Source organism: Scyliorhinus torazame, chromosome 4 (assembly GCF_047496885.1).
Source record: "Scyliorhinus torazame isolate Kashiwa2021f chromosome 4, sScyTor2.1, whole genome shotgun sequence".
In the NCBI taxonomy this organism is placed as follows: Eukaryota; Metazoa; Chordata; class Chondrichthyes; order Carcharhiniformes; family Scyliorhinidae; genus Scyliorhinus; species Scyliorhinus torazame.
The window spans coordinates 356,486,819-356,510,598 of record NC_092710.1 but is presented as its reverse complement, the minus strand read 5'-3'; the positions used below and the strand labels follow the sequence as shown (position 1 = coordinate 356,510,598).

The window sequence follows — 23,780 nt, the reverse complement described above, 5'->3', positions numbered from 1 at the left end:
CTCCCCCTCCCTCCGCCCTCCGCCTCCCTCCCTCCTCCCTCCCTCCGCCTCCCTCCCTCCCCCTCCCTCCGCCCTCCCTCCCTCCCCTCCGCCTCCCTCCCTCCCTCCGCCTCCCTCCCTCCCTCCCTCCGCCTCCCTCCCTCCCTCCGCTCCCTCCCTCCCTCCGCCTCCCTCCTCCACCTCCCTCCCCTCCCTCAGCCTCCCTCCTCCCTCCCTCCCTCCCTCCCTCCCCTCCGCCTCCCTCCCTCCTCCCTCCGCCTCCCTCCGCCTCCCTCCCCTCCGCCTCCCTCCGCCTCCCTCCCTCCGCCTCCCTCCCTCCGCTTCCCTCCGCCTCCCTCCCTCCGCTCTCCCTCCTCGCCTCCCTCCCTCCGCCTCCCTCCCTCCGCCTCCCTCCCTCCGCCTCCCTCCCTCGCCTCCTCCCGCCTCCCTCCCTCCGCCTCCCTCCCTCCGCCCTCCCCTCCCTCCGCCTCCCTCCCTCCGCCTCCCTCCCTCCGCTCCCTCGCCTCCCTCCCTCCGCCTCCCTCCCTCCGCCTCCCTCCCTCCGCCTCCCTCCCTCCGCCTCCCTCCCTCCGCCTCCTCCTCCGCCTCCCTCCCTCCGCCTCCCTCCCTCCCGCCTCCCTCCCTCCGCCTCCCTCCCTCCGCCTCCCTCCCTCCCGCCTCCCTCCCTCCGCCTCCCTCCTCCGCCTCCCTCCCTCCGCCTCCCTCCCTCCGCCTCCCCCCTCCCCTCCCCTCCCTCCCCTCCCTCCCTCCCCTCGCCTCCCTCCCCTCCCTCCCCTCCCCTCCCTCCCCTCCCCCTCCCCCTCCGCCTACCTCCCTCCGCCTCCCTCTCTCCGCCTCCCCCCTCCGCCTCCCCCCCTCCGCCTCCCTCCCTCCCTCCGCTTCCCCCCCTCCGCCTCCCCCCTCCGCCTCCCTCCCCTCCCTCCGCTTCCCTCCCTCCGCCTTCCTCCCTCCACCTCCCTCCCTCCACCTCCCTCCCTCCACCTCCCACCCTCCGCCTCCCTCCTCCGCCTCCCTCCCTCCCTCCGCCTCCCTCCCTCCGCCTCCCTCCCTCCGCCTCCCTCCCTCCGCCTCCCCTCCCTCCGCCTCCCTCCCTCCGCCTCCCTCCCTCCGCCTCCCTCCTCCGCCTCACTCCCTCCGCCTCCCTCCCTCCCTCCGCCTCCCTCCCTCCCTCCGCCTCCCCTCCCTCCCTCCGCCTCCCTCCCTCCGCCTCCCTCCCTCCCCTCCGCCTCCCTCCCTCCCTCCGTCTCCCTCCCTCCGCCTCCCTCCCTCCGTCTCCCTCCCTCCGCCTCCCTCCCTCCGTCTCCCTCCCTCCGCCTCCCTCCCTCCGCCTCCCCTCCCTCCGCCTCCCTCCCTCCGCCTCCCTCCCTCCGCCTCCCTCCCTCCGCCTCCCTCCCTCCGCCTCCCTCCCTCCGCCTCCCTCCCTCCGCCTCCCCTCCCTCCGCCTCCCTCCCTCCACCTCCCTCCCTCCCTCCACCTCCCTCCCTCCCACCTCCCTCCCTCCACCTCCCTCCCTCCACCTCCCTCCTTCCTCCCTCCTCCCTCCTCCGCCTCCCTCCCTCCTCCGCCTCCCCTCCCTCCGCCTCCCTCCCTCCGCCCTCCCTCCCTCCGCCTCCCTCCCTCCGCCTCCCTCCCTCCCCGCCTCCCTCCCTCCGCCTCCCTCCCTCCGCCTCCCTCCTCGCCCTCCGCTCCCTCGCCTCCGCCTCCCTCCCTCCGCCTCCCTCCCTCCGCCTCCCTCCCTCCGCCTCCCTCCCTCCGCCTCCCTCCCCTCCGCCCCCTCCCTCCGCCTCCCTCCCTCCGCCTCCCTCCCTCCGCCTCCCTCCACCTCCCTCCACCTCCGCCTCCCTCCACCTCCGCCTCCCTCCACCTCCCTCCCTCCGCCTCCCTCCACCTCCCTCCCTCCCTCCCTCCCTCCCTCCGCCTCCCCCCTCCGCCTCCCTCCCTTCCTCCGCTTCCCTCCCTCCGCCTTCCTCCCTCCACCTCCCTCCCGCCGCCTCCCTCCCTCCCTCCGCCTCCCCCTCCGCCTCCCTCCCTTCCTCCGCTTCCCTCCCTCCGCCTTCCTCCCTCCACCTCCCTCCCTCCGCCTCCCTCCCTCCGCCTCCCTCCCTCCGCCTCCCTCCCTCCGCCTCCCTCCCTCCGCCTCCCTCCCTCCGCCTCCCTCCCTCCGCCTTCCTCCCTCCACCTCACTCCCTCCGCCTCCCTCCCTCCCTCCGCCTCCCTCCCTCCGTCCGCCTCCCTCCCTCCCTCCGCCTCCCTCCCTCCCTCCGCCTCCCTCCCTCCGCCTCCCTCCCTCCGCCTCCCTCCCTCCGCCTCCCTCCCTCCGCCTCCCTCCCTCCGCCTCCCTCCCTCCGCCTCCCTCCCTCCGCCTCCCTCCCTCCGCCTCCCTCCCTCCACCTCCCTCCCTCCGCCTCCCTCCCTCCGCCTCCCTCCCTCCGCCTTCCTCCCTCCGCCTCCCTCCCTCCGCCTCCCTCCCTCCCTCCCTCCGCCTCCCTCCCTCCCTCCGCCTCCCTCCCTCCCTCCGCCTCCCTCCCTCCGCCTCCCTCCCTCCGCCTCCCTCCCTCCCTCCGCCTCCCTCCCTCCGCCTCCCTCCACCTCCCTCCCTCCCTCCCTCCCCCTCCCTCCCCTCCCTCCCTCCCTCCGCCTGCCTCCCTCCATCCGCCTCCCTCCCTCCATCCGCCTCCCTCCCTCCGCCTCCCTCCCTCCGCCTCCCTCCCTCCGCCTCCCTCTCTCTGCCTCCCTCTCTCTGCCTCCCTCTCTCCGCCTCCCTCTCTCCGCCTCCCCCCTCCGCCTCCCTCCCTCCCTCCGCTTCCCCCCCTCCGCCTCCCCCCCGCCTCCCTCACCTCCCTCCGCTTCCCTCCCTCCGCCTTCCTCCCTCCACCTCCCTCCGCCTCCCTCCCTCCTTCCGCCTCCCTCCCTCCTTCCGCCTCCCTCCCTCCGCCTCCCTCCCTCCGCCTCCCTCCCTCCGCCTCCCTCCCTCCGCCTCCCTCCCTCCGCCTCCCTCCCTCCGCCTCCCTCCCTCCGCCTCCCTCCCTCCGCCTCCCTCCCTCCGCCTCCCTCCCTCCGCCTCCCTCCCTCCGCCTCCCTCCCTCCGCCTCCCTCCCTCCGCCTCCCTCCCTCCCTCCGTCTCCCTCCCTCCGTCTCCCTCCCTCCGCCTCCCTCCCTCCGCCTCCCTCCCTCCGCCTCCCTCCCTCCGCCTCCCTCCCTCCGCCTCCCTCCCTCCGCCTCCCTCCCTCCGCCTCCCTCCCTCCGCCTCCCTCCCTCCGCCTCCCTCCCTCCGCCTCCCTCCCTCCGCCTCCCTCCCCTCCGCCTCCCTCCCTCCGCCTTCCTCCCTCCCGCCTTCCTCCCTCCGCCTACCTCCCTCCCTCCGCCTCCCTCCCTCCCTCCGCCTCCCTCCCTCCCTCCGCCTCCCTCCCTCCCTCCGCCTCCCTCCCTCCCTCCGCCTCCCTCCCTCCCTCCGCCTCCCTCCCCTCCGCCTCCCGCCGCCTCCCTCCCTCCCCGCCTCCCTCCCTCCGCCTCCCTCCCTCCGCCTCCCTCCCCTCCGCCTCCCTCCCTCCGCCTCCCTCCCTCCGCCTCCCTCCCTCCGCCTCCCTCCCTCCGCCTCCCTCCCTCCGCCTCCCTCCCTCCGCCTCCCTCCACCTCCCTCCCTCCCCTCCCTCCCTCCGCCTACCTCCCTCCCTCCGCCTCCCTCTCTCCGCCTCCCTCCCTCCGCCTCCCCCCTCCACCTCCCTCCCTCCCTCCGCTTCCCCCCCCTCCGCCTCCCCCACCTCCGCCTCCCTCCCTCCGCCTCCCTCCCTCCGACTCCCTCCCTCCGCCTCCCTCCCTCCGCCTCCCTCCCTCCGCCTCCCTCCCTCCGCCTCCCTCCCTCCGCCTCCCTCACTCCGCCTCCCTCCGTCCGCCTCCCTCCCTCCGCCTCCCTCCGCCTCCCTCCCTCCGCCTCCCTCCGCCTCCCTCCCTCCGCCTCCCTCCCTCCGCCTCCCTCCCTCCGCCTCCCTCCACCTCCCTCCCTCCGCCTCCCTCCACCTCCCTCCCTCCCTCCCTCCCCCCCCCTCCCTCCGCCTACCTCCCTCCATCCGCCTCCCTCCCTCCGTCTCCCTCCCTCCATCCGCCTCCCTCCCTCCGTCTCCCTCTCTCCGCCTCCCTCTCTCCGCCTCCCCCCCTCCGCCTCCCCCCTCCGCCTCCCTCCCTCCCTCCGCTCCCCCCCCTCCGCCTCCCCCCTCCGCCTCCCTCCCTCCCTCCGCTTCCCTCCCTCCGCCTTCCTCCCTCCGCCTTCCTCCCTCCACGTCCCTCCCTCCGCTCCTTCCGTCCCTCCGCCTCCCACCCTCCCCCGCTCCGCCTCCCTCCCTCCGCCTCCCTCCCTCCGCCTCCCCCTCCGCCTCCCTCCCTCCGCCTCCCTCCCTCCGCCTCCCTCCCTCCGCCTCCCTCCCTCCGCCTCCCTCCCTCCCCCTCCCTCCCTCCCTCCACATCCCTCCCTCCCTCCTGCTTCCCTCCGCCTCCCTCCCTCCGCCTCCCTCCGCCTCCCTCCCTCCGCCTTCCTCCCTCCGCCTCCCTCCCTCCGCCTCCCTCCCTCCTCCTCCCTCCCTCCGCCTCCCTCCCTCCGCCTACCTCCCTCCGCCTCCCTCCCTCCGCCTCCCTCCCTCCGCCTCCCTCCCTCCGCCTCCCTCCACCTCCCTCCACCTCCGCCTCCCTCCACCTCCCTCCCTCCGCCTCCCTCCACCTCCCTCCCTCCCTCCCTCCGCCTCCCCCCTCCGCCTCCCTCCCTTCCTCCGCTTCCCTCCCTCCGCCTTCCTCCCTCCACCTCCCTCCCGCCGCCTCCCTTCCTCCCTCCGCCTCCCCCTCCGCCTCCCTCCCTTCCTCCGCTTCCCTCCCTCCGCCTTCCTCCCTCCGCCTCCCTCCCTCCGCCTCCCTCCCTCCGCCTCCCTCCCTCCGCCTCCCTGCCTCCGCCTTCCTCCCTCCACCTCACTCCCTCCGCCTCCCTCCCTCCCTCCGCCTCCCTCCCTCCCTCCGCCTCCCCTCCCTCCGCCTCCCTCCCTCCATCTCCCTCCCTCCGCCTCCCTCCCTCCGCCTCCCTCCCTCCGCCTCCCTCCCTCCGCCTCCCTCCCTCCGCCTCCCTCCCTCCGCCTCCCTCCCTCCGCCTCCCTCCCTCCGCCTCCCTCCCTCCGCCTCCCTCCCTCCGCCTCCCTCCCTCCGCCTCCCTCCCTCCGCCTTCCTCCCTCCACCTCCCTCCCTCCACCCTCCCTCCCTCCCTCCCTCCCTCCGCCTCCCTCCCTCCCTCCCTCCCTCCGCCTCCCTCCCTCCCTCCGCCTCCCTCCCTCCGTCCGCCTCCCTCCCTCCCTCCGCCTCCCTCCCTCCGCCTCCCTCCCTCCGCCTCCCTCCCTCCCTCCGCCTCCCTCCCTCCGCCTCCCTCCCTCCGCCTCCCTCCCTCCGCCTCCCTCCCTCCGCCTCCCTCCCTCCCTCCGCCTCCCTCCCTCCGCCTCCCTCCCTCCGCCTCCCTCCCTCCGCCTCCCTCCCTCCGCCTCCCTCCCTCCGCCTCCCTCCCTCCGCCTCCCTCCCTCCGCCTCCCTCCCTCCGCCTCCCTCCACCTCCCTCCCTCCGCCTCCCTCCCTCCCTACCTCCCCCTCCCTCCCTCCGCCTGCCTCCCTCCATCCGCCTCCCTCCCTCCGCCTCCCTCCCTCCGCCTCCCTCTCTCCGCCTCCCCCCTCCGCCTCCCCCCTCCGCCTCCCTCCCTCCCTCCGCTTCCCCCCCTCCGCCTCCCCCCCGCCTCCCTCCCTCCCTCCGCTTCCCTCCCTCCCTCCGCTTCCCTCCCTCCGCCTTCCTCCCTCCACCTCCCTCCGCCTCCCTCCCTCCTTCCGCCTCCCTCCCTCCGCCTCCCTCCCTCCGCCTCCCTCCCTCCGCCTCCCTCCCTCCGCCTCCCTCCCTCCGCCTCCCTCCCTCCGCCTCCCTCCCTCCGCCTCCCTCCCTCCGCCTCCCTCCCTCCGCCTCCCTCCCTCCGCCTCCCTCCCTACGCCTCCCTCCCTACGCCTCCCTCCCTACGCCTCCCTCCCTCCCTACGCCTGCCTCCCTCCCTACGCCTCCCTCCGTCTCCCTCCCTCCGCCTCCCTCCCTCCGCCTCCCTCCCTCCGCCTCCCTCCCTCCGCCTCCCTCCCTCCGCCTCCCTCCCTCCGCCTCCCTCCCTCCGCCTCCCTCCCTCCGCCTCCCTCCCTCCGCCTCCCTCCCTCCGCCTTCCTCCCTCCGCCTCCCTCCCTCCCTCCGCCTCCCTCCCTCCGCCTCCCTCCCTCCCTCCGCCTCCCTCCCTCCCTCCGCCTCCCTCCCTCCCTCCGCCTCCCTCCCTCCCTCCGCCTCCCTCCCTCCCTCCGCCTCCCTCCCTCCCTCCGCCTCCCTCCCTCCCTCCGCCTCCCTCCCTCCCTCCGCCTCCCTCCCTCCCTCCGCCTCCCTCCCTCCGCCTCCCTCCCTCCGCCTCCCTCCCTCCGCCTCCCTCCCTCCGCCTCCCTCCCTCCGCCTCCCTCCCTCCGCCTCCCTCCCTCCGCCTCCCTCCCTCCGCCTCCCTCCCTCCGCCTCCCTCCCTCCGCCTCCCTCCGCCTATCTCCCTCCATCCGCCTCCCTCCCTCCGCCTCCCTCTCTCCGCCTCCCCCCCTCCGCCTCCCCCCCTCCACCTCCCTCCGCTTCCCCCCCTCCGCCTCCCCACCTCCGCCTCCCTCCCTCCGCCTCCCTCCCTCCGCCTCCCTCCCTCCGCCTCCCTCCCTCCGCCTCCCTCCCTCCGCCTCCCTCCCTCCGCCTCCCTCCCTCCGCCTCCCTCCCTCCGCCTCCCTCCCTCCGCCTCCCTCCCTCCGCCTCCCTCCCTCCGCCTCCCTCCCTCCGCCTCCCTCCCTCCACCTCCCTCCACCTCCCTCCCTCCGCCTCCCTCCCTTCCTCCCTCCCCCCCTCCCTCCGCCTACCTCCCTCCATCCGCCTCCCTCCCTCCGTCTCCCTCTCTCCGCCTCCCCCCCTCCGCCTCCCCCCCTCCGCCTCCCTCCCTCCCTCCGCTCCCCCCCTCCGCCTCTCCCCTCCGCCTCCCTCCCTCCCTCCGCTTCTCTCACTCCGCCTTCCTCCCTCCACGTCCCTCCCTCCGCCTCCTTCCGTCCCTCCGCCTCCCACCCTCCCCCGCTCCGCCTCCCTCCCTCCGCCTCCCTCCCTCCGCCTCCCCCCTCCGCCTCCCTCCCTCCGCCTCCCTCCCTCCGCCTCCCTCCCTCCGCCTCCCTCCCTCCGCCTCCCTCCCTCCCCCTCCCTCCCTCCGCCTCCCTCCCTCCCCCCTCCCTCCCTCCATCCACATCCCTCCCTCCCTCCCTCCCTCCTGCTCCCTCCGCCTCCCTCCCTCCGCCTCCCTCCCTCCGCCTTCCTCCCTCCGCCTCCCTCCCTCCGCCTCCCTCCCTCCGCCTCCCTCCCTCCTCCTCCCTCCCTCCGCCTCCCTCCCTCCGCCTACCTCCCTCCGCCTCCCTCCCTCCGCCTCCCTCCCTCCACATCCCTCCCTCCCTCCCTCCTGCTCCCTCCGCCTCCCTCCCTCCGCCTCCCTCCCTCCGCCTCCCCCTCCGCCTCCCTCCCTCCCTCCGCTTCCCCCCCTCCGCCTCCCCCCTCCGCCTCCCTCCCTCCCTCCGCTTCCCTCCCTCCGCCTTCCTCCCTCCACCTCCCTCCCTCCACCTCCCTCCCTCCCTCCGCCTCCCTCCCTCCCTCCGCCTCCCTCCCTCCGCCTCCCTCCTTCCCTCCGCCTCCCTCCCTCCGCCTCCCTCCCTCCTTCTCCCTCCCTCCGCCTCCCTCCCTCCCTCCACATCCCTTCTCCCTCCCTCCCTCAGCCTCCCTCCCTCCGCCTCCCTCCCTCCCTCCACATCCCTCCCTCCCTCCCTCCGCCTCCCTCCCTCCCTCCACATCCCTCCCTCCCTCCCTCCCTCCTGCTCCCTCCGCCTCCCTCCCTCCGCCTCCCTCCCTCCGCCTCCCTCCCCCTCCGCCTCCCTCCCTCCGCCTCCCTCCCTCCTCCTCCTCCCTCCCTCCTCCTCCTCCCTCCCTCCTCCTCCCTCCCGCTGCCTCCCTCCCTCCTCCTCCCTCCCTCCGCCTCCCTCCCTCCATCCGCCTCCCTCCCTCCTCCTCCCTCCCTCCTCCTCCCTCCCTCCGCCTCCCCCTCCGCCTCCCGCCCGCTGCCTCCCTCCCGCTGCCTCCCTCCCTCCGCCTCCCTCCCTCCGCCTCCCTCCCTCCGCCTCCCTCCCTCCGCCTCCCTCCCTCCGCCTCCCTCCCTCCGCCTCCCTCCCTCCGCCTCCCTCCCTCCGCCTCCCTCCCTCCTCCTCCCTCCCTCCGCCTCCCTCCCTCCCTCCGCCTCCCTCCCTCCGCCTCCCTCCCTCCCTCCGCCTCCCTCCCTCCCTCCACCTGCCTCCGTCCGCCTCCTTCCCTCCGCCTCCTTCCCTCCGCCGCCCTCCCTCCGCCTCCCTCCCTCCGCCTCCCTCCCTCCGCCTCCCTGCCTCCCTCCGCCGCCCTCCCTCCGCCTCCCTCCCTCCGCCTCCCCTCCTCCGCCTCCCTCCCTCCTCCGCCTCCCTCCTCCGCCTCCCTCCCTCCGCCTCCCTCCCTCCGCCTCCCTCCCTCCGCCACCCACCCTCCCTCCGCCTCCCTCCCTCCCTCCCTCCGCCTCCCTCCCTCCCTCCCTCCGCCTACCTCCCTCCGCCTTCCTCCCTCCGCCTCCCTCCCTCCGCCTGCCTCCCTCCGCCTCCCTCCCTCCGCCTCCCTCCCTCCGCCTCCCTCCCTCCGCCTCCCTCCCTCCGCCTCCCTCCCTCCGCCTCCCTCCCTCCGCCTCCCTCCCTCCGCCTCCCTCCCTCCGCCTCCCTCCCTCCGCCTCCCTCCCTCCGCCTCCCTCCCTCCGCCTCCCTCCGCCTCCCTCCCTCCGCCTCCCTCCCTCCGCCTCCCTCCCTCCGCCTCCCTCCCTCCGCCTCCCTCCCTCCGCCTCCCTCCCTCCGCCTCCCTCCCTCCGCCTCCCTCCCTCCGCCTCCCTCCCTCCGCCTCCCTCCCTCCGCCTCCCTCCCTCCGCCTCCCTCCCTCCGCCTCCCTCCCTCCGCCTCCCTCCCTCCGCCTCACTCCGCCTCCCTCCCTCCACGTCCCTCCCTCCCTCCCTCCTGCTCCCTCCGCCTCCCTCCCTCCGCCTCCCTCCCTCCCTCCGCCTCCCTCCCTCCCTCCCTCCTGCTCCCTCCGCCTCCCTCCCTCCGCCTTCCTCCCTCCCTCCGCCTCCCTCCCTCCGCCTCCCTCCCTCCGCCTCCCTCCCTCCCTCCGCCTCCCTCCCTCCCTCCGCCTCCCTCCCTCCCTCCGCCTCCCTCCCTCCCTCCGCCTCCCTCCCTCCCTCCGCCTCCCTCCCTCCCTCCGCCTCCCTCCCTCCCTCCGCCTCCCTCCCTCCGCCTCCCTCCCTCAGCCTCCCTCCCTCCCTCCACATCCCTCCCTCCCTCCCTCCTGCTCCCTCCGCCTCCTTCCCTCCACCTCCCTCCCTCCCTCCGCCTCCCTCCCTCCGCCTCCCTCCCTCCGCCTCCCTCCCTCCGCCTCCCTCCCTTCCACTTGCTTCTTCGCCCCCTCTCTGTCTCTTTACCTCTCTCCCCTCTTCCTCTCTCCCTCCCTTCCTCACTCCCCCCTTCCTCACTCTCCCTCGTTCTCTCTCCCACTCTCGCTCTACCGCTCTCCTGCTCCACCTGTCTTCTCTCTCCCTGTCTTCTCCTCCCGCCTTCCTTTCTCTCTAACACCCTCACTTTGTACCACCACCCCCCCCCCCCCCCCCCCCAACCACGTCACTAGTTTGCTGGTGCTGTTGGGGGGGATTTAAACTCGCGCAGCAGGAGTCGGGGGGACACTGTTTATACAAGAGGGACTCAGCGTGTTGAGTTTGAAGGGAGTACAGCAAGGGCGCATAGCCTCTACTTTAATGCCAGGAGCATCACAGGTAAGACAGATGAGTTGAGGGCGTGTATTGACACATGGAGTCGTGATATTGTTGCCATCACAGAGACGTGGTTGAGGGAGGGGCAGGACTGGCAGCTGAACATTCCGGGTTAGAGGATCTTCAGGTAGGACAGGGGAGGGGGTAAAAGAGGAGGTACCATTAATGAAGGAGTCTGTTACTGCAGTGAGGAGAGACAATATCTTGGAATAATAATCGCTTATTGTCACAAGTAGGCTTCAATGAAGTTACTGTGAAAAGCCCCTAGTCGCCACATTCCGCCGCCTGTTCGGGGAGGCCGGTACGGGAATTGAACCGTGCTGCTGGCATTGTTCTGCATTGCAAGCCAGCTGCTTATCCCACTGTGCTAAACCAGCCTGGAAGCGTCTTCTAATGAGGCTTTGTGGGTAGAGTTTAGGAATACTAAGGGGGTAGTCACACTGCTGGGAGTGTATTACAGACCAGCGAATCCACCCAATAGTCAGGTGGCAATGGAGGATCAGCCATGTCGGTGTGGTTAAGGTATTGCTGCTACAATTCACCGCTGTATTGTGTTGTATTACGTTGATGCCCTTGTGGGCTCCGCCTGTGGCTCCGCCCCCTCGGGGGAGGTATATAGATCTGCAGCCTGTAGGTGGCACTCAGTACTGAGCAGTCGCAGGCAGGCAGAAATGTAACTTATTAAAATCACTGTTCACTTCTACTAATCGTCTCGTGTGAATTGATGGTCGCATCAGTAGACTGTTCACTGCGGTGTGTAAAATCGATAATAGAGTAATTATATTCGGGAATTTCAACTTGCCCAACATTAATTGGGATAGTCACATTGAGTTTAGAGGGAGAGGATTTCTTCAAATGTACTCAAGAGCCTTTTCTATCAATATATCAAAGTTCCAACAAGGGTTGGTGCTGTGCTCGACCTAGTTCTGGGGAAGGAAACCAGACAGGTGTTCGAGGTCGCATTGAGGGAGCATTTTGGTGATAGCGATCACACTGCACATTTTAAATTTGTCATGGAAAAGGAAAAAGAAGACCGCGATCCCTCAGTGTGATTCGGACAGGCTGAGTGAGTGGGCAAGTGAATGGCAGATACAGTTTAATGTGGCTAAACGCGAGGTTGTCCACCTTGGCAGCAAAAAATGGGAAGACAGTTTATTATCTGAATGGCCATAAATTGGGAAAGGGAATGCACAGCGAGACCTGGGTGCCCTAGTACACCAGTCACTGCAGGTGCAGCAGGCAGGTAAAGAAGGCTAATGGTATATAGTCCTAGATGTTTACAGCACGGAAACAGGCCCTTCGGCCCAGCTTGTCCATGGCCGCCCAGTTTCTATCACTAAGCTAGTCCCACTTGCCCGCATTTGGCCCATATCCCTCTATACCCACCCTGCCCATGGAACTGTCTAACTGCTTTTTAAAAGACAAAATTGTACCCACCTCTACCACTGCCTCTGGCAGCTCGTTCCAGACACTCACCACCCTCTGTGTGAAGAAATGTCCCCTCTGGTCTCTTTTGTATCTCTCCCCTCTCACCTTAAACCTCCGCCCTCTAGTTCCAGACTCCTCTATCTTTGGGTATGTTGGCCTTCATTGCGAGAGGTTTCGAGTATAGAAGCAGGGATGTGTTGCTGCAATTGTACAGGGCCTTGGTGAGGCCACACCTGGAGTATTGTGGGCAGTTTTGGTCTCCTTCTCTGAGGAAGGATGTTCTTGCTCTCGAGGGAGAGCAGCGAAGGTTTACCAGACTGATTCCAGGGATGGCGGGACTGACGTACGAGGAGAGATTGACTAGTTTGGGATTGTTCTCGCTGGAGTTCAGAAGAATGAGGGGGGGTCTCATGGAGACTATAAAATTCGAACAGGACTGGACGGGGTAGATGCAGGAAGGATGTTCCCAATGGTGGGGGGGGGACTGGACAGGGTCGATGCAGGAAGGATGTTCCCGATGGTGGGGGGGACTGGACAGGGTCGATGCAGGAAGGATGTTCCCGATGGTGGGTGTGTCCAGGACCAGGGGTCACAGTCTGGGGATACGGGATAAAAGGGATCATCCATGATCATAATAATTGTGGAGCGGGCTCGAATAGCCAAATGACCTGCTCCTGCTCCTATTTTCTCTTTCTATGCTCACACACACTTCAAATCCACCTTCCTCCCGCCACCTCTATCTCATCCCTCTCTCTGTCTGCCCATCTCTCTCCATTTCCCTCCCCCACTCTATCCGTACCCTCTCTCAATCTCCCCTCTCCCTCTCTGAATCACCCTCTTTTTTTTCCATGTTTTTAGCGAAGCTTTTAGATTTTCAACAATGAACATTTGGTTAGTGTGGTAGTCCCCACTGATTGTATAATAGTTGTTATTAGAGGTAATCCGGTAAGGCTCCTGTACTACAGGTACGGGGGTAGATCCCTGCCTGCTGGCTCCGCCCAGTAGGCGGAGTATAAATGTGTGTGCTCACCGAGCTGCAGCCATTTCGGCAACAGCTGCAGGAGACAACGCATCTCTGCGTAATAAAGCCTCGACTACTCTCTACTCTCGTCTCGTCGTAGTTGATAGTGCATCAGCTAGGATATAGGCATCGGTTACAATCTCCCTCTCCCGTTCTATCCTTCCCACTGCTCCCCCTACCCAGTCCCCAACCCCATCTCCGATCCGACTTTCCAAACCCCCATCGCTCTCGGAATAACTGAATGTGCTGATGAAGGATTGAAATGTTTTTTCTTTCACAGGATGGCTTTTCCCGAGTTTCTGCGCCATTATTCCAAGATAGAAATTTGCAATCTGACCCCAGACACATTGAGCAGTGACCAGATCCTGAAATGGAATTACACCTTGTTCAGTGAGGGCTGGAGGCGAGGCTCCACGGCAGGAGGATGCCGCAATTATCCAGGTACCCTAACCCCTTCCTCTGTCTGTCTCCCTCTCTGTGGTGAATGTATTATGGGAACCATTCACCACTGATTTACATTGTATCACCCTGTTGCCCATGTGGGCTCCACCTAGTGATCATTGTACTGTACTACACCGCTTGTATCATGTTGGTGCCCTTGTGGGCTCCGCCCCCTCAGGGGAGGTATATAGAGCAGCTGCCCTGTAGGCGGATCTCAGCACAGTCGCAGGCAGGCACTCTTCTAGTAGATTAAAGCCACTGTTCACCTCAACTCTCTGTCTCATGCGAATTGATGGTCGCATCACTATTTATCTCTCCTTTTTCACTGTCTCAAACTCTGTCCATTTCTCTCACTCTGTAGGTCACACACTCTTGCTTGCTCTCTCTCATTCTGTCATCATTTTCACTCTCTCCTTCCATCTCGCTCTCTCTGATTCTCTCTCTTTCTGTGATACTCTCTCTGTGATTCTCTCTCTCTCTCTCTCTCTGATTCTCTCAGTGGACTGGTCCATATTTAAGAACTCAGCGACTAACTTAAATGAGTATGCCACCACCGTCACAGACTTCATCAGCAAATGTGTGGACGACTGCGTGCCAAAGAAAGCAGTACGTGCGTTCCCCAACCGGAAACCATGGCTGAACCGTGAGATTGACTCCCGACTGAAGGACAGGTCTGAGGCGTTCAAGGCAGAAGACCCTGACCTATACAAGAAATCCAGATACGACCTCCGCAAAGCCATCCGGAATGCCAAGAGAGAATATCAAACCAAGCTGGAGTCACAGACAGACTCGGCGGTTGTGGCAAGGACTAAACAACATAACGGGCTACAAAGCGAAGCCGAACAGTATCTCTGGCAGCAGCGCACCCCTCCCCGATGAACTCAATGCATTCTATGCTCGGTTCGAGCAGGTAACCAACAATCCGCTGTCGAGTGCCCCAGCAGCCCATAATTCACCCATACCCACCATCACAGCTTCCGAAGTCAGATTGGCCTTCCTGAAAGTGAACCCTCGGAAGGCGACGGGCCCAGACGGGATCCCTGGTCGTGCACTCAGAGGCTGCGCGGACCAGCTGGCAGATGTGTTCGTGGACATCTTTAACCTGTCCCTACTCCACTCCGAGGTCCCCACCTGCTTCAAGAAGACCACCATCATACCGGTACCAAAGAAGAACCAGGCAACGTGCCTCAATGACTACCGACCAGTGGCCCTGACTTCAATCGTAATGAAGTGCTTCGAGAGGTTGGTCACGAAGTGCATCATCTCCATACTCCCAGAACGCCTTGATCCACTGCAATTCGCATACCGCTGCAACCGGTCCACAGCAGACACCATTTCCCTGGCCCTACACTCATCCCTAGAGCATCTCGACAACAAGGACTCCTACATCAGACTCCTATTTATTGACTACAGCTCCGCCTTCAATACCATAATCCCAGCCAAGCTCATATCAAAGCTCCAAAACCTAGCACTTGGCTCCTCACTCTGCAACTGGATCCTCGACTTTCTGACCCACAGACCACAATCAGTAAGAATGAACAACAACACCTCCTCCACAATAGTCCTCAACACCGGCACCCCGCAAGGCTGCGTACTTAGCCCCCTACTCTACTCCCTGTACACACACGACTGCGTGGCAAAACTTGGTTCCAACTCCATCTACAAGTTTGCTGACGATACGACCATAGTGGGCTGGATCTCGAATAACGATGAGTCCGAATACAGGAGGGAGATAGAGAACCTAGTGGAGTGGTGTAGCGACAATAATCTCTCCCTCAATGCCAGCAAAACTAAAGAGCTGGTCATTGACTTCAGGAAGCAAAGTACTGTCCACACCCCTGTCAGCATCAACGGGGCCGAGGTGGAGATGGTGAGCAGTTTCAAATTTCTAGGGGTGCACATCTCCAAAAATCTGTCCTGGTCCACACACATCGACGCTACCACCAAGAAAGCACAACAGCGCCTATACTTCCTCAGGAAACTAAGGAAATTCGGCATGTCCACATTAACCCTTACCAACTTGTAGCGCACAATGACTTACACAAGTCGAGAAGTGATGAAGTCTATCGAGGCTTTATTAAGCAAGACTTGTTCCACAGCAGCTCAGTTACAGAATGCGGCTGCTGGGAAAACTCGAGCTCTTATACTCCGCCTTCAGGGCGGAGCCAGAAGTCGGCAGATCCAACCAGGACCCCGGGACCTGTCAGCCAATAGCCTCTCGGCTTCACAGGTACCAGATTACCCCTAATACATACCACTTGTTAAAAATGAACCCGGCGGGGTGGTGGTTCGCATGGTGGTAGGGGTTTACAAGGCTGGTCCTGGAACAAATTTCGAACAGTGGCTATGCATTTTTAGCCCAACATTTAGCTATGTACAAGTTTGTGTCAGAATTATTTACAACAAAATTATTTACAACAAAATTCTTGTTTTCTTGGTGTCACGCGGATTCCACGAGTCGAGCGGGTGCCCTGGTCGTCCTTGTCGATCGCCTCAGCCCCGGTGGTGGTGCAGGTGCTGGCTCGGGCACTGTCGTCTCCGGGAGCGTTGCGCTGTTCGTCCCTGTTTCTTTACTCCTGGGCGGGCACGGGAGGAGGACCGATCCCCCCGGGAAGGGGGCGGTCGCGGGGTGCGTCGGTGGCAGGGAGGGGATGATCGGTGTCGGGGGAGGGGGGGGTGTTTCCGGCGGGCGCCAGGTCCCGCAGGGAGACCGTGTCCTGTCGGCCGTCGGGGTACGCCACGTAGGCGTACTGCGGGTTTGCGTGGAGAAGATGAACCCTCTCGACCAACGGGTCCAATTTGTGTGCCCGCACATGTTTCCGGAGCAAGATGGGTCCTGGGGCCGCCAGCCAGGTCGGCAGCGACGTTCCGGAGGAGGACTTCCTAGGGAAGACAAGGAGGCGCTCGTGAGGCGTTTGGTTAGTGCTAGTACACAGTAGCGACCGGATGGAGTGGAGAGCGTCTGGGAGGACCTCCTGCCACCGTGAAACTGGGCGGTCCCTGGACCGTAGGGCCAGTAGGACGGTCTTCCAGACCGTGCCGTTCTCCCTCTCTACTTGCCCGTTCCCCCGGGGGTTGTAGCTGGTCGTCCTGCTCGAGGCAATGCCCCTGGTGAGCAGGAACTGATGCAGCTCGTCGTTCATGGAGGAGGACCCCCTGTCGCTATGTATGTAGGCGGGGAAGCCGAACAGTGTGAATATGGTGTTAAGGGCTTTAATGACTGTGGCCGCTGTCAAGTCGGGGCAGGGGATGGCGAAGGGGAAACGGGAGTACTCATCCACCACATTCAGGAAGTATGTGTTGCGGTCGGTGGAGGGGAGGGGCCTTTGAAATCCAAACTGAGGCGTTCAAAGGGGCGGGAAGCCTTGATCAGGTGCGCACCATCCGGCCTGAAAAAGTGCGGTTTGCACTCTGCGCAGATGTGGCAGTTCCTGGTGACTGTACGGACCTCCTCCACAGAGTAGGGGAGGTTGCGGGACTTTACGAAATGGTAGAACCGAGTGACCCCCGGGTGGCAGAGGTCCTCGTGGAGGGCTTGGAGACGGTCTATTTGTGCGTTGGCACATGTGCCGCGGGATAGGGCATCGGACGGCTCGTTCAGCTTTCCGGGACGGTACAATATCTCGTAGTTGAAGGTGGAGAGCTTGATCCTCCACCTCAAGATCTTGTCATTTTTAATTTTGCCCCGCTGTGCATTATCAAACATGAAAGCTACCGACCGTTGGTCCATGAGGAGAGTGAATCTCCTGCCGGCCAGGTAATGCCTCCAATGTCGCACAGCTTCCACTATGGCTTGGGCTTCCTTTTCCACTGAGGAGTGGCGGATTTCTGAGGCGTGGAGGGTTCGGGAGAAAAAGGCCATGGGTCTGCCCGCTTGGTTAAGGGTAGCCGCTAGAGCTACGTCGGATGCGTCGCTCTCGACCTGGAAGGGGAGGGACTCGTCGATCGCGTGCATCGTAGCCTTTGCGATATCCGCTTTGATGCAGCTGAAGGCCTGGCGAGCCTCTGTCGACAGGGGGAAGGTAGTGGGCTGTATTAGCGGGCGGGCCTTGTCTGCGTACTGGGGAACCCACTGGGCGTAATATGAAAAGAAGCCCAGGCAGCGTTTCAGGGCTTTGGAGCAGTGGGGGAGGGGAAATTCCATAAGGGGGTGCATGCGTTGGGGGTCGGGGCCTATCACTCCATTGCGCACTACGTACCCCAGGATGGCCAGACGGTTGGTGCTAAAAACGCATTTTTTCTCGTTATAGGTAAGGTTCAGGGCGTGAGCGGTCTGGAGGAATTTTTGGAGGTTGGCGTCGTGGTCCTGCTGGTCGTGGCCGCAGGTGGTGACGTTGTCGAGATACGGGAACGTGGCCCGTAAACCGTGCTGGTCAACCATTCGGTCCATCTCCCGTTGGAAGACCAAGACTCCGTTCTTGACGCCAAATGGGACCCTTAGGAAATGGTAGAGCCGCCCGTCTGCCTCAAACGCCGTGTACTTGCGGTCACCTGGGCGGATGGGGAGCTGGTGGTAGGCGGACTTGAGGTCCACGGTGGAGAAGACCTTGTACTGTGCAATCCAATTGAATATGTCGGATATGCAGGGGAGAGGGTACGCATCTAGCTGCGTGTACCTATTGATGGTCTGACTATAGTCTACGACCATCCTCTGTTTCTCCCTGGTCTTCACGACTACCACCTGGGCACTCCAGGGACTATTGCTGGCCTGGATTATGCCTTCCTTCAGCAGCCGCTGGACTTCAGACCGGATAAACGTCCGATCCTGGGCGCTGTACCGTCTGCTCCTAGTGGCGACGGGTTTGCAATCTGGGGTGAGGTTTGCAAACAAGGACGGCGGTTCAACCTTGAGGATTGCGAGGCCGCAGATAGTGAGTGGGTGTATTGGGCCGCCGAATTGGAATGTTGGGCTCTGGAGGTTACACTGGAAATCTAACCCCAGTAATGTGGGCGCGCAGAGTTACATAGAACATAGAACATAGAACGATACAGCGCAGTACAGGCCCTTCGGCCCACGATGTTGCACCGACATGGGAAGTCAAAAAACAAAAGCCATCTAACCTACACTACGCCATTATCATCCATATGCTTATCCAATAAACTTTTTAATGCCCTCCATGTTGGCGAATTCACTACTGTTGCAGGTAGGGCACTCCACGGCCTCACCACTCTTTGCGTAAAGAACCTACCTCTGACCTCTGTCCTATATCTATTACCCCTCAGTTTAAGGCTATGTCTCCTCGTGCTAGCCATTTCCATCCGCGGGAGAAGGCTCTCACTGTCCACCCTATCTAACCCCCTGATCATTTTGTATGCCTCTATTAAGTCTCCTCTTAACCTTCTTCTCTCTAACGAAAACAACCTCAAGTCAATCAGCCTTTCCTCATAAGATTTTCCCTCCATACCAGGCAACATCCTGGTAAATCTCCTCTGCACCCGTTCCAAAGCTTCCACGTCCTTCCTATAATGCGGTGACCAGAACTGTACGCAATACTCCAAATGCTGCCGTACCAGAGTTTTGTACAGCTGCAACATGACCTCCCGACTCCGGAACTCAATCCCTCTACCAATAAAGGCCAACACTCCATAGGCCTTCTTCCCCACCCTATCAACCTGGGTGGCAACTTTCAGGGATCTATGTACATGGACACCTAGATCCCTCTGCTCATCCACACTTCCAAGAATTTTACCATTAGCCAAATATTCCGCATTCCTGTTATTCCTTCCAAAGTGAATCACCTCACACTTCTCTACATTAAACTCCATTTGCCACCTCTCAGCCCAGCTCTGCAGCTTATCCATGTCCCTCTGTAACCTGTTACATCCTTCCACACTATCGACAACACCACCGACTTTAGTATCGTCTGCAAATTTACTCACCCACCCTTCTGCGCCCTCCTCTCGGTCATTTATAAAAATGACAAACAGCAACGGCCCCAGAACAGATCCTTGTGGTACGCCACTTGTAACTGAACTCCATTCTGAACATTTCCCATCAACCACCACCCTCTGTCTTCTTTCAGCTAGCCAATTTCTGATCCACTTCTCTAAATCACCCTCAATCCCCAGCTTCCGTATTTTCTGCAATAGCCTACCGTGGGGAACCTTATCAAACGCTTTACTGAAATCCATATACACCACATCAACTGCTCTACCCTCGTCTACCTGTTCAGTCACCTTCTCAAAGAACTCAATAAGGTTTGTGAGGCATGACCTACCCTTCACAAAGCCATGCTGACTATCCCTGATCATATTATTCCGATCTAGATGATTATAAATCTTGTCTCTTATAATCCCCTCCAAGACTTTACCCACTACAGACGTGAGGCTCACCGGTCTATAGTTGCCGGGGTTGTCTCTGCTCCCCTTTTTGAACAAAGGGACCACATTTGCTATCCTCCAGTCCTCTGGCACTATTCCTGTAGCCAATGGTGGCATAAAAATCAAAGCCAAAGGCTCAGCAATCTCTTCCCTGGCTTCCCAGAGAATCCTAGGATTAATCCCATCAGGCCCCGGGGACTTATCTATTTTCAGCCTGTCCAGAATTGCCAACACCTCTTCCCTACGTACCTCAATGCCATCTAATCTATTAGCCTGGGGCTCAGCATTCTCCTCCACAACATTATCTTTTTCCTGAGTGAATACTGACACACAATATTCATTTAGTATCTCGCCTATCTCTTTGGACTCCACACACAACTTCCCATCCCTGTCCTTGACTGGTCCTACTCTTTCCCTAGTCATTCGCTTATTCCTGACATACCTATAGAAAGCTTTTGGGTTTTCCTTGATCCTACCTGCCAAATACTTCTCATGTCCCCTCCTTGCTCGCCTTAGCTCTCTCTTTAGATCCTTCCTCGCTACCTTGTAACTATCCATCGCCCCAACTGAAACTTCACACCTCATCTTCACATAGGCCTCCTTCTTCCTCTTAACAAGAGATTCCACTTCCTTGGTAAACCACGGTTCCCTCGCTCGACGCCTTCCTCCCTGCCTGACCGGTACATACTTATCAAGAACACGCAGTGGCTGTTCCTTGAACAAGCCCCACTTATCCAGTGTGCCCAACACTTGCAGCCTACTTCTCCACCTTATCCCCCCCAAGTCACGTCTAATGGCATCATAATTGCCCTTCCCCCAGCTATAACTCTTGCCCTGCGGTGTATACTTATCCCTTTCCATCATTAACGTAAACGTTACCGAATTGTGGTCACTGTCCCCAAAGTGCTCTCCTACCTTCAAATCCAACACCTGGCCTGGTTCATTACCCAAAACCAAATCCAAAGTGGCCTCGCCTCTTGTTGGCCTGTCAACATATTGTTTCAGGAAACCCTCCTGCACACATTGTACAAAAAACAACCCAACTAATGTACTTACATAGAACATAAAACATACAGTGCAGAAGGAGGCCATTCGGCCCATCGAGTCTGCACCGACCCATTTAAGCCCTCATTTCCACCCTATCCCCGTAACGCAACAACCCTTCCTAACCGTTTTGGTCACTAAGGGCAATTTATCATGGCCAATCCACCTAACCTGCACGTCTTTGGACTGTGGGAGAAAACCGGAGCACCCGGAGGAAACCCACGCACACACGGGGAGAACGTGCAGACTCCACACAGACAGTGACCCAGCGGGGAATCGAACCCGGGACCCTGGCGCTGTGAAGCCACAGTGCTAGCCACTTGTGCTACTGTGCTGCCCATACTTGAACTATATCTTTTCCAGTCAATATTTGGAAAGTTAAAGTCTCCCATAATAACTACCCTGTTACTTTCGCTCTTATCCAGAATCATCCTCGCCATCCTTTCCTCTACATCCCTAGAACTATTTGGAGGCCTATAGAAAACTCCCAACAGGGTGACCTCTCCTTTCCTGTTTCTAACTTCAGCCCATACTACCTCGGCAGAAGAGTCCCCATCTAGCATCCTCTCCGCCACCGTAATACTGCTCTTGACTAGCAGCGCCACACCTCCCCCTCTTTTGCCTCCTTCTCTGAGCTTACTAAAACACCTAAACCCCGGAACCTGCAACATCCATTCCTGTCCCTGCTCTATCCATGTCTCCGAAATGGCCACAACATCGAAGTCCCAGGTACCAACCCACGCTGCCAGTTCCCCTACCTTGTTTCGTATACTCCTGGCATTGAAGTAGACACACTTCAAACCACCTACCTGAACACTGGCCCCCTCCTGCGATGTCAAATCTGTGCTCCTGACCTCTATACTCTCATTCTCCCTTACCCTAAAACTACAATCCAGGTTCCCATGCCCCTGCTGCATTAGTTTAAACCCCCCCAAAGAGCACTAACAAATCTCCCCCCCAGGATATTTGTGCCCCTCAGGTTCAGATGTAGACCATCCTGTCTGTAGAGGTCCCACCTTCCGCAGTTGGGGAAGGACGTAGAGCCTGTAGTTCTTAAACTCCCTCCCTTGCACCGTTAGGTTCGCGATGCAGAACCCTTTGATCTCTACCGAATGGGATCCCGCAGCTAGGGAAATCTTTTGAGCGCTTGGATGAATGGAAAGCGAACAGCGTCTTACCGTGTCTGAGTGAATAAAACTTTCCGTGCTATCGGAGTCGATCAAGCACGGCGTCTCGTATCCGTTTACCAGCACCGTTATTGTCGTCGTTTGGCGCGTCCGGAGCCGCGATTGGTCCAGAGTCACCGAAGCCAGTCGTGGTAGTAGCACCGCGGCATTTTCGTCGGACCCCGTGGAGCCATCTACGCTGGAGTCCTTGGCTGTCAGCCAAGATGGCGGCGTCCATGGATCGCACGTGGCCGGGGGGGGTCACAAGATGGCGGCGCCCATCCTCCCCTCGTGGTGTCCGGGACCCAAAATGGCGGCGCCCGCGGGTCGCGCATGGAACGTTGAGGGGGGGGGGGGTTGAATCTGCTGTCCTCGCTCTTCCCCGGGGATTGCGGCGACCCCCCGGGACCGGCACACCGCCGCGTAATGGCCCTTCTTGCCGCAGCTTTTACAAATAGCTGCGCGGGCCGGGCAGCACTGCCGGGGGTGTTTCGCTTGCCCGCAAAAATAGCAGCGGGGCCCACCGGGATGGTCTGACGTTCTAGCCGCGCAGGCTTGCGGGGGGGGTCGGGGGTGCCGGGGAGTCGGTCGCAACGGGGGTGCCACGCGGTCGGGGCCGTAGGCGCGGGCGTTTTGTGAGGCCACATCGAGGGAGGCCGCAAGGGCCCGTGCCTCTGAGAGTCCTAGCGATTCTCTTTCTAAAAGTCTTTGACGAATTTGGGCAGAAGTCATACCTGCCACGAATGCGGCTCTGATTAGCAGGTCCGTGTGCTCGGTCGCGCTCACCGGCGGGCAGTTACAGTTTTGTCCCAAAATCAGCAGCGCGCTGTAGAACTCGTCGAGCGATTCTCCGGGAATTTGCCGTCTCGTATCGATCCCCACGGAACAAGGCGTAGACGCCTTTCAGCATAGCGAGCGCCGTCGGGAAATCCTCTGCGTCTTCGATGAGCGTGTAGATCTCCGGGCTCACCCCGGAATGCAGGACCTGCATTTTCTGGTCCTCCCTATCCCCAAGCACGAGGAGATTACGTGCGAGATGGCTCGGGCCAACATCTTCGCCAAACTTGACGCCTCGAAAGGATTCTGGCAAATTCAACTAGACAGGTCCAGCAGAAAGCTGTGTACCTTTAATACCCCGTTTGGCAGATACTGCTACAACAGGATGCCGCTTGGGATTATATCGGCATCAGAAGTATTCCACCGGATCATGGAGCAAATGATGGAGGGCATTGAGGGTGTGCGCGTCAATGTTGACGACATCATCATTTGGTCCACCACCCCGCAGGAGCATATCAGTCGCCTCCAGCGCGTGTTCAAACGAATACGGGACCAAGGCCTTCGCCTCAACAGAGCCAAATGTTCCTTCGGCCAGACGGAACTCGAGTTCCTAGGGGACCACATCCCTCGGTTGGGTGTGCGGCCGGATGCGGACAAGGTGGCAGCCATCACGGCCATGCAGAAGCCAGCGGATAAGAAGGCAGTCCTCCGATTTCTGGGCATGGTCAACTTCCCGGGGAAGTTCATCCCTAACCTCGCCTCCCATACCACAGCTCTCCGGAACCTGGTCAGGAAGACGACAGACTTCCAATGGCTTCCCGCCCACGAGCGCGAATGGGAGGAGCTTAAGACCAAGCTTACCACGGCCCCGGTATTGGCATTTTTTGATCCCACGAAGGAAACAAAAATTTCGACCGATGCCAGCCAATCCGTCATTGGGGCGGTGCTCCTGCAACGCGATGAGGCCTCATCATGGGCCCCCGTTGCATATGCGTCACGTGCCATGATCCCCACGGAACAGCGCTACGCACAGATCGAAAAGGAGTGCCTGGGCCTGTTGACTGGGGTCAACAAATTTCATGATTACGTGTACGGCCTCCCCCAATTCACTGTCGAGACCGACCATCGCCCGCTGGTCAACATCATACAAAAAGACCTGAATGATATGACCCCTCACCTCCAGCGCATTCTGCTTAAACTCCGGCGGTACGATTTCCAGCTCCCATACACCCCGGGCAAGGACCTGATCATAGCCGACGCTCTGTCCAGGGCAGTCAACACCCCGTGTGACCCAGAGGGGTTCGTCTGCCAGGTTGACGCCCATGTGGCCTTCACAGCCTCCAATCTGCCGGCCACGGATGAACGCCTCGTCCAAATTCGCCGCGAGACTGCGGCTGACCCTTTGCTACAGTGTGTCATGCGCCACCTAACAGACGGGTGACTCAAGGGCCAATGCCCGCAGTTCTACAACATCAGAGACGATCTGGCGGTAGTCGATGGTGTCCTCCTGAAGCTGGACCGCATCGTGATCCTGCACAGCATGCGCCAGCTTGTCTTGGAACAGCTACACGAGGGCCATCTTGGCGTGGAGAAGTGGCGACGGAGGGCCCGAGAGGCTGTGTACTGGCCCGGCATCAATGAGGACATCACCAAC

At 62.4% G+C, this 23,780-nt stretch overlaps 1 protein-coding gene across 1 annotated transcript in view; it reads left to right on the top strand.

Annotated features, from left to right (window-relative positions):
- The window catches only part of LOC140411514 (calpain-2 catalytic subunit-like), a 244,484-nt gene that overhangs the window by 89,911 nt on the left and 130,793 nt on the right, over positions 1–23,780 (top strand). The window contains exon 8 of the mRNA XM_072500600.1: positions 12,658–12,818. Within this exon, the coding sequence (XP_072356701.1) occupies positions 12,658–12,818 (161 nt within the window). The remainder of the gene's footprint in view (positions 1–12,657; positions 12,819–23,780) is intronic.